The sequence below is a fragment of the Eupeodes corollae genome, chromosome 1 (assembly GCF_945859685.1).
Source record: "Eupeodes corollae chromosome 1, idEupCoro1.1, whole genome shotgun sequence".
Taxonomy (NCBI): Eukaryota; Metazoa; Arthropoda; class Insecta; order Diptera; family Syrphidae; genus Eupeodes; species Eupeodes corollae.
This window is the reverse complement of record NC_079147.1, coordinates 285878636-285890952: the sequence shown is the minus strand read 5'-3', so window position 1 is coordinate 285890952 and position 12317 is coordinate 285878636. Positions and strand designations below refer to the sequence as shown.

Below are 12317 nucleotides of genomic sequence, written 5' to 3'. Positions count from 1 at the left end.
GGTGCACATTGGTTTTGAATTCTTGAATATTGCAATGGCTGGGAATGACAGTGTGTGGCAAGGCATTCCACATTCGCATAGTACGGCTAAAGAACGAATCTCTGTACTTGACAGTACGACCGAAGTTGGGCTCGAGGGTATATTGATGAGCATTCCTAGAAGCGCGAGTATAACGGTTGAACTGTTTAAGTGGAGGAATGCAAAATAACGGTACAAGAAGGTGAGACAAGAAACATTTTGTCGATGTTCAAGTGACGTAAATGATCTTATGATGGTAATATCACCAATCAATCTAAATGCTTTACGTTCAATACTATTCAAGAGGCTTAAGTAACTTGCAGGAGCATCAACCCAGATATGGGAGCTATACTCAAGCTTTGGACGTATATAAGTCTTGTAAATAACAGCCAGATCAGAGGAGGATAAAAACTTCTTGCATCGCCTTAGAATACCCAAGCATCTTGCATCTTCCACAAAAGGTGGTTGGTGATACCCATACCGAGAATATCGAGATGTTTAGTCTCCTCGATACAAGTGTAATTATGGATAATGGCAAGGAAGGTATTTTTCACTTTAACGATACAAGACAGCATTGCGTTTTCGAAGCATCAAATTAATTGCGGTTTCTTATTCCCCATCGAACAATGCTGTTTAGGTCGGTATTTAATGAACTTATCATATTTTGTCGTTGCAGTTCCACATCCGAAGAAGAGGGGTGTGAATCTGAAAACGAATATGATTAATAGATTCACCGTTTTTGGGAATAGGCTGCACAAATGCCGTTTTCCATCCACTCGGATCGAGACCTGAGGAGTAGGACAGATGAAAAAGCTTACGCAGTGGTTTTGCCAGCTATGAAGAACACCTCTTCAGAGCAATAGCGGGGATACCATCGGGACCAGCGGATTTATGTGTGTTTATATCTCTAAGGACTCTTGGTCCGTTGAATATGGGTGTTGCAGGCCTTCCTGGCTTGCTTGAACTTATTCCGGTTTTCCTCAGTTGGATTGGCTTTAAAAAAAAACCGAAACTTACCTTCTTGACCTCTTTACAGCTCGCATCGAACCATGCGTTTTCCTTAGGTCTGATGCTTTTAACCCTATTCGGGATAAAAGTTCTCATCTCCAGGAGAATCAAACTTGTGATCATTTCAGCGCTGGCGTCAACGTCACTTTCGAGGAAGTAAAGTCTCCCAGTTATCGTACTATATGTTTTAATATGAATTTTTTAAGAGCGTTGGACGTTCAAATGGTAGACATGTGCATTCAAGAGGACACAAGCGTCCACAGGTTTTTTGCAAAACCAACCTCTGTCTATCAACTCCTACTCTCACCTCCCCGTGGTGAACATCGGGTGCCTAGTACCTCAACTGGAGATTGGGTTCCAACCCCAGTGGAAATTTGTTGGGGGCAGCAAACGAGAGAGGGGGAGGAGTGTTTCCACTAAGGCACCTCTTCTCCTGATCCAGATGGCAGTGGGAGGAATTCCCGAGATGGAATCAACGGTGGCTTCTACAGTTCCAGTAAGGTTGAACTACTTAGTGAAAACCTTATAGAGCTTCTTCGACTTATGTGGAGCCCTTGGAGTTATACTTACGATCTGGCACTCGAGGTTGGGGGTTGTGTTGTCGAGGTGACTTCCTGGCCACGTAAAAGCTTTCATAGTTGCGAAGCACCAACAAGCCTCGGATACGAACGGATTTACTGTTGACAACCAACGCAAACGAATAAAGGACAACGAACTTTGGATATGCACGTGGAATGTTAGGTCCCTTAACAGATCACGTGCGGCAGAAGAATTAGCGGAGGCACTAGGCTGCTGTAAAGCAGACATCACCGCCATCCAGGAAATACGATGGGATGGGCTGGGCAAAAACGGATGAAAAACTGCGATACTTACTATGGTGACTGCTACCACGAAAACCAACAGCGCTTATGTTGATGCGGCTTCTTCCTTGGAGCCAGACTTAGACAAGAAGTCTTGAGCTATAAGTGCATCAATGAGCTCCTCATGGCCATACGCATTATCGCTAAATGTGCAAAATTAGCCTGATACGTGCCCACGCCCCCACAGAAGAGAAAGACGACAACACCAAAGATATGCTCTTCGAGCTCCTAGACAAAACATATGAGCAGTGCCCTAGCGACGATATGAAAATAGTCCTGGGCGATTTTAATGCCAAGCTAGGAAGGGAAGAAATTTTTGGTGGAATAATCGGGAAGAACAGCCTGCACGACAACACTTCCGACAACGGATTCACCTCAACATCCACAAATTAACTTGGACTTCTCCAGATCAATCTACTGTCAACGAGATTGACCATATTGCGATCGACGCCAGACACGCTTCCAGCATTATGGATGTACAAACTTTCTGAGGAGCTAACATCGACTCGGACAACTACCTCGTTGTAGCCAAGATAGCACTTCGGGTTTCCAGACCCGGCAAAACAGGGATGTGCTGTTAGAAGATGTCAAGATGCAATCAGAGAAGCAGCCTCCGATGTGCTTTGTTTGAATCAGCCACCAACAAGGAACCCCTGGTTTGATGAGGAATGTCAGCAGACAAATGCAACAGGCTCGCAAAGCGGCGCTGCATAAAAGGACGAGAGGAACGCCGACTTTTCAGAAGGAAAAAGAGAGGGCATGAGAAGCGTGTGGTCGAAGATGTTGAGAGGCTTAAAAGCAGGAATGAAGTTCGAAAGTTTTATGAACAGGTGAAACGAAATTCACAGGTGCATAAACATAGAACCGACAGCTGCAAAGACGAAAGTGGAAACATCATAGTGGAACTGCAGTCAATGCTGAGGATATGGAAGGACCACTTCTGCAGACTGTATAACGGCGACGACGAACCGAATTCCGCGGTCAGGCAGGATGATCCATTAAACATAGACGACGAAAGCCAACAATCCCGTCCTCCCGACTTAGACGAAGTAAAGATTGCCATATCTAAGCTGAAGTCTAGATAATAAAGCCGCTGGAGCAGATGGCTTGAATGCCGAGCTCTTTAAAGCAGCTGGAGATAAGTTGGCTAGGAGCATGCACCAACTTATCTGTAAAGGTATGGTCGGAAGAAAGCATGCCAGATGAATGGAACCTCAGTATTTTTGCCCGATCATGAAAAAAGGAGACCCTCTAAACTGCACCAACTATAGAGGAATCAGTCTTCTTAACGTCGCCTAAAAAATCTTCTCTGCCATAATATGTGAACGTCTAAAGCCCATCGTCAACAACCTGATAGGTCTTTATCAGTGTGGTTTTAGATCTGGAAAGTCCACAGTCGATTAAATATTCACATTACGGCAGATCCTGGAAAAAACCCAAAAACACCAAATCGACACCTACCATCTTTTCAACGATTTCAAAACCGCATATGACAGCATCTAAAGGGACGAGCTGTATAGAGCCATGTCTAGTTTTGGCATCCCTTTCAAACTCGTCCGTTTGGAGAATTCACCCTACTCCATAAAGGTTGGAAACAACTTAACAGAACCTTTCGATGTCAAAAAAGGTTTTAGACAAGGTGATGCACTGTCATGTGATTTTTTTAACATCGTGCTTGAAAGAATAATGCAGAGCTCACACGTCAACACTAGATGCACTATCTTTCAAAACATAATCGGAAGAACTCAGCGTGATTTCAATGGGGCTTTTGTGAGTATTGAGGCAGAGGCGGCAAAAATGGGTTTAACGGTTAACGAGGGCAAAACGCGAAACTGGAGACATCCAGCTAGGGACCGAGCTAGATGGAGAAGTTTGTTGGGTGAGGCCCTACTTCACATAGGACTATAGCGCCACAAGTAAGAGCGTTGAGTTTCATTTTATTAAGAAAATCTTACTGATTTACAATCTGCAAGCAATGCCAATTCCAAACGTATAATTTTAGAAGCTGAACTGAGTCAAAAACAATAAAAATAGAAGTTTGTAAGCATTCGTATTTTATCAATCCAGAACAAAAATGACAAACAAAGAGAACAACAAGCAACACAGATACAAAAATTGACGTCTGTTGAAAAAATTTAATTTTCATAAACTTCTTTTTCAGTTCTAAATCCAAGCTTATATTGATCTTGTGAAAACTCTTCGATAATGTCAATGAGTTATAAACGTCCAACTAGAGAAACTGAAACTTGTAGCATATTAAAAAGTGGTAAAATATACAATTTGTTATAAGCTTTCAATAAACATACATTTTTAAGGCAAAAAGAAGAATAAACATAATTTCAGTGACGATGATTCGATACCAACCAAAGAATTAATTGATAAAATTGATACAGAACTCAAGCATCTAATCGGCCAAAGAAAAATTCTTCAACGAGCAAAAGAGGGCAAAAAATATAGACACACAGTTTCCTCCAAAGTAATAACAAATAGCAAAACCAATGGTAATGTCAATTGTAATAATTTATACAACATGTTGCAAAGATTTGGCACTCGCAAAACCTCCAAAAATGTTGATTCTTCTACTCAAATTGAGTCTCCATTTAAGGACTTAGATTCGAAGAGAATTTGTAAAGAGCTTTGCAAAAGTGGACATGTGCACAAGTACACAAAGGAAAATTCAAATGTTAGTCAGAATGAAACCCTTGAAAGTTACGATAGGACCCGAGTTCAAAAAGTTCATTCCATCAAAACCAAGACCATTTCATCTAATAAGAATTCTCAAACTTGCCAACATATAAATAAACAAAAACTGCGAAAAGTTGTTACACCTGAACTGAATTTCATTCGACATTCTAAAAAATTAGCAGAATCCACTAAAAGTCCAAAAAACGACAAACCAACAAAATGTCAAACATTTCAAAAATACGAAGAACGAAACCTGGAAAAAACAAAAAGTTCGATAAAAAGGCATGCTAAGCTCTCAGAGGAAATACTTAATTATGCAAAGCACAGAAGCAATTATTACGAACACAAGACGAAATGGTTCGCTCAAAAATTAAGAACTAAAAATAATAATTTGAATGGAACTTCAATCACATGGCAGTCTCATAATGTCAGTACTATAAAGCCAAAAATTATCGACGACAATACTTATACATGTCCTGATAACTCAGAAGAAAACAGCTATTTAATTCTTCCTTACGTCGGAAATACTAGCAGAGAAGAAGAATGCTCGGAAACCTCGGCGAAACCGACAAAAGAGTTCTTAAAATATCGGGAAAGCATTGTTAAAGAAAGTACTGCTAAAACGGACGTTCCTTTAAAATCTCCCTCATTTGAAATTGGGAGAAAAGCAGAAAAAAAGCAGACTTCCCATGAGTCTCAATTGAATCAAGAGATCAAGCGAAAAAGCAAATTGTTTAAAAGCTCTAAGAATTACGATTCGCATGATTTGGAAAACACCTGGGAATCTCATGTCAATCGTAAGACTCCACTAAGTTCTAAATTTGATACTTCTCAAAATAATCGCACAAAAATAACCTCACCAGGCTATAGACTGGCTTCTTATCATCCCAAACATTATCGAATTCAATCAGTTCCAAAACAGACTCTAAACTTGGAGAGACATTCTATTCACAAAAACGATATTTCAAAACCCTATGTTTCTAATCAAAACTATACAAACAAATATAGTCAAACCAAGTTATCACCTGAAGCAAAACAAGACAAGCGAATCTTCAAACTTAATAAACTACAAAACCAAAATATAAATGGATCTTCTGGAAATTCTGATGCCTCTAGCAATACTAAAAAGAGTAGATCTTCAAGACAATCATTTTCAAACAATATACAAAATCAAGCTTCTCCAATTGCATTAGAGAAATCGGATTTACCAGTTAAGTTATTACATGCAAGCTCAAATAATTCAGAAACTAAAAATTCACTCACTGATGCACTATCTGGTCAAAATAAGAAACCTACAAATTCTTTTGGATCGCTAAGCAATGCAAGTAGAAAAATGTCTTTAGAAAGTCCAAGAGTTAAACAAACAGAAGAGTTTGGTATCACTTTAAAACCTCATAATTTATTGGAGCCTCGTGAAGTATCGAAATTGGAAGCTTTGACAACTAAAAATAAAGACAACCTTCAACAAACTACACATTTGAAAAAGGAAACTAGCCCAATTTCAAAAGAATCCAGTTCAAATCTTTATTTGTCTGGTGGTCAAATCTTACAACAAAAAAGAAGTTCGGAGGAAGTAAAAAACTATGGATTGGTATCAAAATCATTGAATTTTGAAGCCGGTGTCATTTCGAAAAAGAATCTTCACACAGATGAATTCAGTCCTGAAAACTACCTTCGGCATAAATCAGATCCATTACCTTTTAAAGACAAGGACTTAAATGGACTGAATGAACCAATAAGATCAAATACATCCGAGTTGGGCGCCATTTCTGCTAAGACAAAAGAAAATGGTGTAATGTCTCCACAGGTTGACTCTGATCGAAGATCTCACAATCTTGTTTCGGTTACAGAAAAGTTTGAATCGGACTCTAAACTTAATCATTACGACACAAGCTTGAGTTCAAAAACGAGTTCAAATGGAAAAGAAAAAAGTTTTCCAAAAAATCAGAATGTTTCTCAAAAGATTTCACCAAAAATTAATTCTTCATCCACTAAAACTTCATTAAAATATCAACCAAAAAATCATAAAGTTGATGAGGAACTCCCTCCGGAATATTTAACAAAAATCAGTGAAAATTCTTTGTCAATACTTGCGCAGTTGAAAACACACGAAAATCGGAGTTTTCCGAAAAATTCCGCTATTTCTGCTAAGACAAAAGAATATGGTGTAATGTCTACACAAGTTGACTCTGATCGAAGATCTCAAAATCTCGTTTCAGTCACAGACTCTAAACTTAATGATTACGACACTAGCATGAGTTCAAAAACAAGTTCAAATGGAAAAGAAAAAAATTTTCTAGAAAGTCAGAATGTTTCTCGAAAAATTTCGCCAAAAATTAATTCTTCATCCACTGACACTTCCTTAAAATATCAACCAAAAAATCATAAAGTTGATGACAAACTCCCTCCGCAATATTTAACAAAAATCAGTGAAAGTTCTTTGTCAACACTTGCACAGTTGAAAAAACACGAAAATCCGGGTTTTTCGAAAAATTCGTCCAAGACCAAACCAAAGCCATATATGAAGCATAGTGGAATGTCATTTCCAATGGAGTCCGAACGGTCATTGAAACAAGCAACGTCAACATCTTATACCCTCAATGAGAAAGAGAATCGTAAATCTATTTCAAGACTTTTTCGATCTACGTTAAATGGCTCAGAGTTGGGCGCCATTCCAAAACTTATTCCGAATAAAAAGAAGATAGCTGATGAACTAACTAAAAGGCGCACAGAATCTAATAATGAAAGCACGGAACCGGGTTTAAAACAAACTGATGAAGCAATATCAAAACCAACAACATTAAACACTTCAGAATCAGACATCAATGAAAAGCTGAATCTTTTTGATTCAAGTCAAATAAATGTATGTCAATTGAAAGAACAGGATAAAAGTTGGATATCACATTCAAATCAAAATTCGGAATCTGTCACAAGTTCTAAAAAAATACTTTCCCAAGCAGAACTCAAAAAATCTCCTGCTAGTCAAAACTTAGAACGTGTGTCAAATAACAATGATGAAATAGAAAAAAGTTTTCAAAAACAACAATCAAATTTTAAGAAAAATTTAAATTCTCCAGTATCATCAAAATCTTTTCAAGGACCTTACAACCAAAAGCCAATCGTAATTCGACAAGCTACTTCGTCATCAGCTATATTCAATTCGGTTAATCTTGAAGAGAATGATGCATCTAACCGTAGTAAATTCAGTTTGATTTCAGCTCAAACCTTAGAAAAAGGTAATTCATGTCGACTTTTTTGTTCTTAGATCCAATTTCATAAATGATAAAATTTACAGTGCTTTCAAATGAAACGGTCTCCGAAAAAGGTATACATAATTTAAGTGAAATGAAGCCAACAATCAATCCTAATATGTCATTTCAAGCAAGAATTAAAGAAGAAAGATCTGTCAGCTCAGAGTCTGACAATGAATTGAATGAAAACTCTGATCAAAATTGTTCGTCAAGAAATAAAAATTTCGGTTTTTTAAGTGAAATGAAGCCAACAATCAATCCCAATATGTCATTTCAAGCAAGAATTAAAGAAGAAAGATCTGTCAGCTCAGAGTCTGACAATGAATTGAATGAAAACTCTGATCAAAATTGTTCGTCAATAAATAAAAATGTCGGTTTTCTCTCAGACACTTTCAATCAGAACAATGTCCAACTTAAAGGTGTTTCGCCAGATGTTTCGAATTTAATACAGCATTTGAATAATCGAGTTAGGGATTGTGATCAATATGTTAAAAATCAATCCCAAGAACTTGAAAAACTTAAAAAGACATGTGAAACAGTTTTAGCCTTAAATGTTGAAGATAAGAAGAAGCTAGATGATTCAAAATGTACAGAAGATACTCCAGAAAATGACCTTAAGGATGAAAGTAGCTGTAAATAGTTTTTAATTTTTAAAATTTCATAAAATGCATGTGTTATACACAATTTTAATATTTTGTTTCTCATTTCAGGTCATTGTATTTTCTGCGAAGAGGAAAATTCTACTTCGGAGTGTTCTGACGAAATACCACCATTTACGGGTTGTGAATGTATGAAAGAAGACTACTATAAAATAATGCAAATAGCCTACAACTCATAAATATTGAAATTAAATTAAATTGAATTATTGAATAAAATAAACTTATATTTCACCACATAAACTTAATGTAGTACCCGTTGCATGGTCTTTGGTTCGATCCCTGCCAGCGCCATCTAACGTTTTATTCAGTGGTACTGCCTCTTGCGATTAATTGACAAATTCTCCAAGAGTAATTCTTGTCATGAAAAAGTGCTTTCTAAAATTAGCCGTTCGGATTCGGCATATAAACTGTAGGTCCCCTTCATCCCTGCAATTTTCTTGCCAAACACTCTTAACAACACCCTATAGTATGGAATTTTTGATTCTAGTACCATAATTTACAATTGTTTTCAAATAATAAAGATTACTTACTTACTTAAGGTGGCGCTGCAGTCCTGTGTGAACTAGGGCCTCACCCAACAAACTTCTCCATCTAGCTCGGTCCCTAGCTAGATGTCTCCAGTTTCACGCTCCAAGTGTTACATGACCCTAAATCTACGCCGCTGTACAGCCCTACAGCTCGTCGTTCCATCTTCTCCTCCACTCCCCTTTGATGCATACGGGACCGTAGATCACACGAAGAACTTTTCTCTCGAAGCGGCTCAAGGTGCTTTCATTCGCTTTTGTCATAGTTCATTCTTCTGCACCGTATAGCAAGACGGGGATGATAAGGGTCTTATATAGATAAACTTTGGTACCTCGAGAGTGGACTTTACCACTCAATTGCTTTCTTAGCATAAGAAAACAGCGGTCAGCAAGAGTTATTCTGCGTTTGATCTCAGCGCTGGTGTTGGTTTCTGCGTCTACAGCGGAGCCTAGGTAGACGAAGTCCTTCACTACCTAAAAGTTACGTCTGTCGATGGTGACGTTTTAAACAAGACGTCGGTGTTGTAGGTCCTTTCATTAACCGGTAAACCCATTTTTACCGCCTCTGCCTCAATACTCACAAAAGCCCCATTGACATCACGCTGAGTTCTTCCGATTTTGTCAATGTCATCAGCATATGCCAGTGTGTTGACGTGTGAGCTCTGCACTATTCTTTCAAGCACGATGTTAAAAAAATCACATGACAGGGCATCACCTTGTCTAAAACCTTTTTTGACATCGAAAGGTTCTGTTAAGTTGTTTCCAACCTTTATGGAGCAGGGTGAATTCTCCATGGTCATCCTCCACAAAAGGACGAGTTTGACTGGGATGCCAAAACTAGACATGGCTCTATACAGCTCGTCCCTGTAGATGCTGTCATATGCTGCCTTGAAATCGATGAAAAGATGGTGGGTGTCGATTTGGTGTTCTTGGTTTTTTTCCAGGCCGTAATGTGAATATTTGATCGACTGTGGACTTTCCTGGTCTAAAATCACACTGATAAGGACCTATCAGGTTGTTGACGATGGACTTTAGACGTTCACATATTACGGCAGGGATTTTATAGGCGATGTTAAGTAGACTGATTCCTCTATAGTTGGTGCAGTTAAGAGGGTCTTCTTTTTTAGGATCGGGCAAAAAATACTGAGGTTCTATTCATCGGGCATGCTTTCTTCCGACCATACCTTTACAGATAAGTTGGTGCATGCTTCTAACCAATTATCTCCAACTGCCTTAAAGTGCATTCAAGCCTTCCGCTCCAGCGGCTTTATTAGACTTCAGCTTAGATATGGCAATCTTTACTTCGTCTAAGTCGGGAGGGCGGGATTGTTGGCTTTCGTCGTCTATGTTGAATGGATCATCCTGCCTGACAGCGGAATTCAGTTGTCGTCGCCGTTATACAGTCTGTAGAAGTGGTCCTTCCATATCCTCAGCATTGACTGCAGTTCCACTATGATATTTCCTTGCGTCTTTGCAGCCTTCGGTTTTAGGTTTATGTACCTGTGAATTTTGTTTCACCTGTTCATAAAACTTTCGAACTTCAATCCTGCTTTTAAACCTCTCAACATCTTCGACCGCAGGCTTCTCATGCCCTCTCTTTTTCCTTCTGAGAAGTCGGCGTTTCTCTCGCCTCTTCTGCTCATAGAGCTCACGAGCAGCTCTCGTCCTTTTATGCAGCGCCGCTTTGCATGACTCTTGTTTGGCTGCATTTACCTGCCGACATTCCTCACCAAACCAGGGGTTCCTTGTTGGCGGCTGTTTGAAACCCAGCACATCAGAGGCTGCTTCTCTGATTGCGTCTTGGCAATGTTGCCACTGGTTTTCGATACATTGTGTTGGCGGGAGAGAACTTCGAGAGAGGTTACTTGCAACTCAATCGGAAAAGGATTTGGGCGTTCTCTTGCGATTGTAGTCGTCTGATGTTGTACCTTCTCCCAGCACCTCCCTGTTTTGCCTTGGGTCTGGAAACCCGAAGTGCTACCTTGACAACAACGAGGTAGTGGTCCGAGTCGATGTAAGCTCCTCGGAAAGTTCGGATATCCATGATGCTGTAAGCGTTTCTGGCGTCGATCGCAATATGGTCAATTTGGTTGACTGTAGATTGATCTGGAGAAGTCCCAGTTCCTTTGTGGATGTTGAGGTGTGGATAACTCGTACTGGCTTGGACAATTTTAATATCGCAGCTAGGACACTTCTCATATGTTTTGTCTAAGAGCTCGAAGAAAATATCTTTGGTGTTGTCATCTTTCTCTTATGTGGGGGCGTGCGCGCATATCAGGCTAATGTTGCCGAATTTAGCCTTGGTGTGTATGGTCATAAAGCGCTCATTGATTCACCTATAACTCAAGACTTCTTGCCTAAGTTTGGCTCCAATGACTAAGCCGCATCCAAATAAGCGCTGATGGTTTTCGTGGTAGCAGTCACCATAGTAAATATTGCAGTTTTGTATCCTCTTTTTGCCCGGACCATCCCATCGTATTTCCTGGATGGCGGTGATGTCTGTTTTATAGCGGTCTAGGGCCTCCACCAATTCTTCGGCCGCACGCGATCTGCTAAGGTACCTAACATTCCACGTGCATATTCAAAGTTTGTTGTCTTGTTTGCGTTGTTTGTCAACAGCAAATCCGTCCGTATCCGGGGCTTGTGGTGCTTCACAACTAATGTACTTTTTACGTGGTCAGGAAGTCGGATAAACCGCTCCTTACAGGCCCGGGATCCGAATATGTCGAAGAAGCCCTATAAGGTGTTCACTAAGTAGTTCAACCTTACTGGAACTGTGAACGCCACCGTTGATTCCATCTCGAGAATTCATCCGCTGCCGTCTGGATAAGGAGAGGTGCCTTAGTGAAAACACCTGTCTCCCCCCCTCCTCTCGTTTGCTGCCCCCTACAGCTTTCCACTGGGATTAGAACCCAATCTCCAGTTGAGGTACTAGGCACCCGATGTTCAGGTGAGAGTAGGAATTGATAGACAGAGCTGGGCTTTGAGAAAAACCTGTGGACGCTACTGACCTCTTGAATGCACATGTCTACCATTTGAACATCCTGTACATGCCCTGCTCTAGCTTAAAAACGTAAGACTTTCCTAGGAGAATTCTTCTATAACGATCTAAACGATCACAATCTCATCAACATAATCAGACTGTCACGTTTTGTAAGGGATTTATAGAGCTTGGAAAAAAGGCTCACAATTCATGTGTTATCAAAATGGGCCATTAAACTGTGTCCTACTCTATCACGGACTTAGATCTAGGCACTCAATTAAGAAACAAAAATTAAGCATTACGAATAGTACGAAATTAAAACGACAATA

General features: G+C 39.7%; 1 protein-coding gene across 2 annotated transcripts; it reads left to right on the top strand.

Moving 5' to 3' along the window:
* Positions 1 to 3940: 3940 nt before the first annotated feature.
* On the top strand, positions 3941 to 8710 carry LOC129938895 (metacaspase-2-like). 2 transcript variants are annotated; one of them, XM_056046718.1, is made up of 4 exons: positions 3941 to 4149; positions 4202 to 7807; positions 7867 to 8454; positions 8533 to 8710. In XM_056046718.1, exons 1-4 carry the CDS (start codon positions 4092 to 4094, stop codon positions 8658 to 8660), a joined length of 4380 nt encoding a protein of 1459 aa, XP_055902693.1. In that variant the 5' UTR covers positions 3941 to 4091; the 3' UTR covers positions 8661 to 8710. The 2 variants fall into 2 exon arrangements, with proteins under 2 accessions (XP_055902693.1, XP_055902692.1); XM_056046717.1 differs by having other exon boundaries at positions 3941 to 4152.
* The last annotated feature ends 3607 nt before the right edge of the window (positions 8711 to 12317 follow it).

Bases quoted from the DNA above. Each gene is read 5' to 3' on its own strand.
- LOC129938895 (XM_056046717.1), top strand. From the start codon at position 4,092: ATGTCAATGAGTTATAAACGTCCAACTAGAGAAACTGAAACTTGTAGC. The intron at 4,153-4,201 runs GTAAAATATACA...TACATTTTTAAG, and splicing joins TTGTAGCATATTAAAAAGTG to GCAAAAAGAAGAATAAACAT. The intron at 8,455-8,532 runs GTAAATAGTTTT...TTCTCATTTCAG, and splicing joins CCTTAAGGATGAAAGTAGCT to GTCATTGTATTTTCTGCGAA.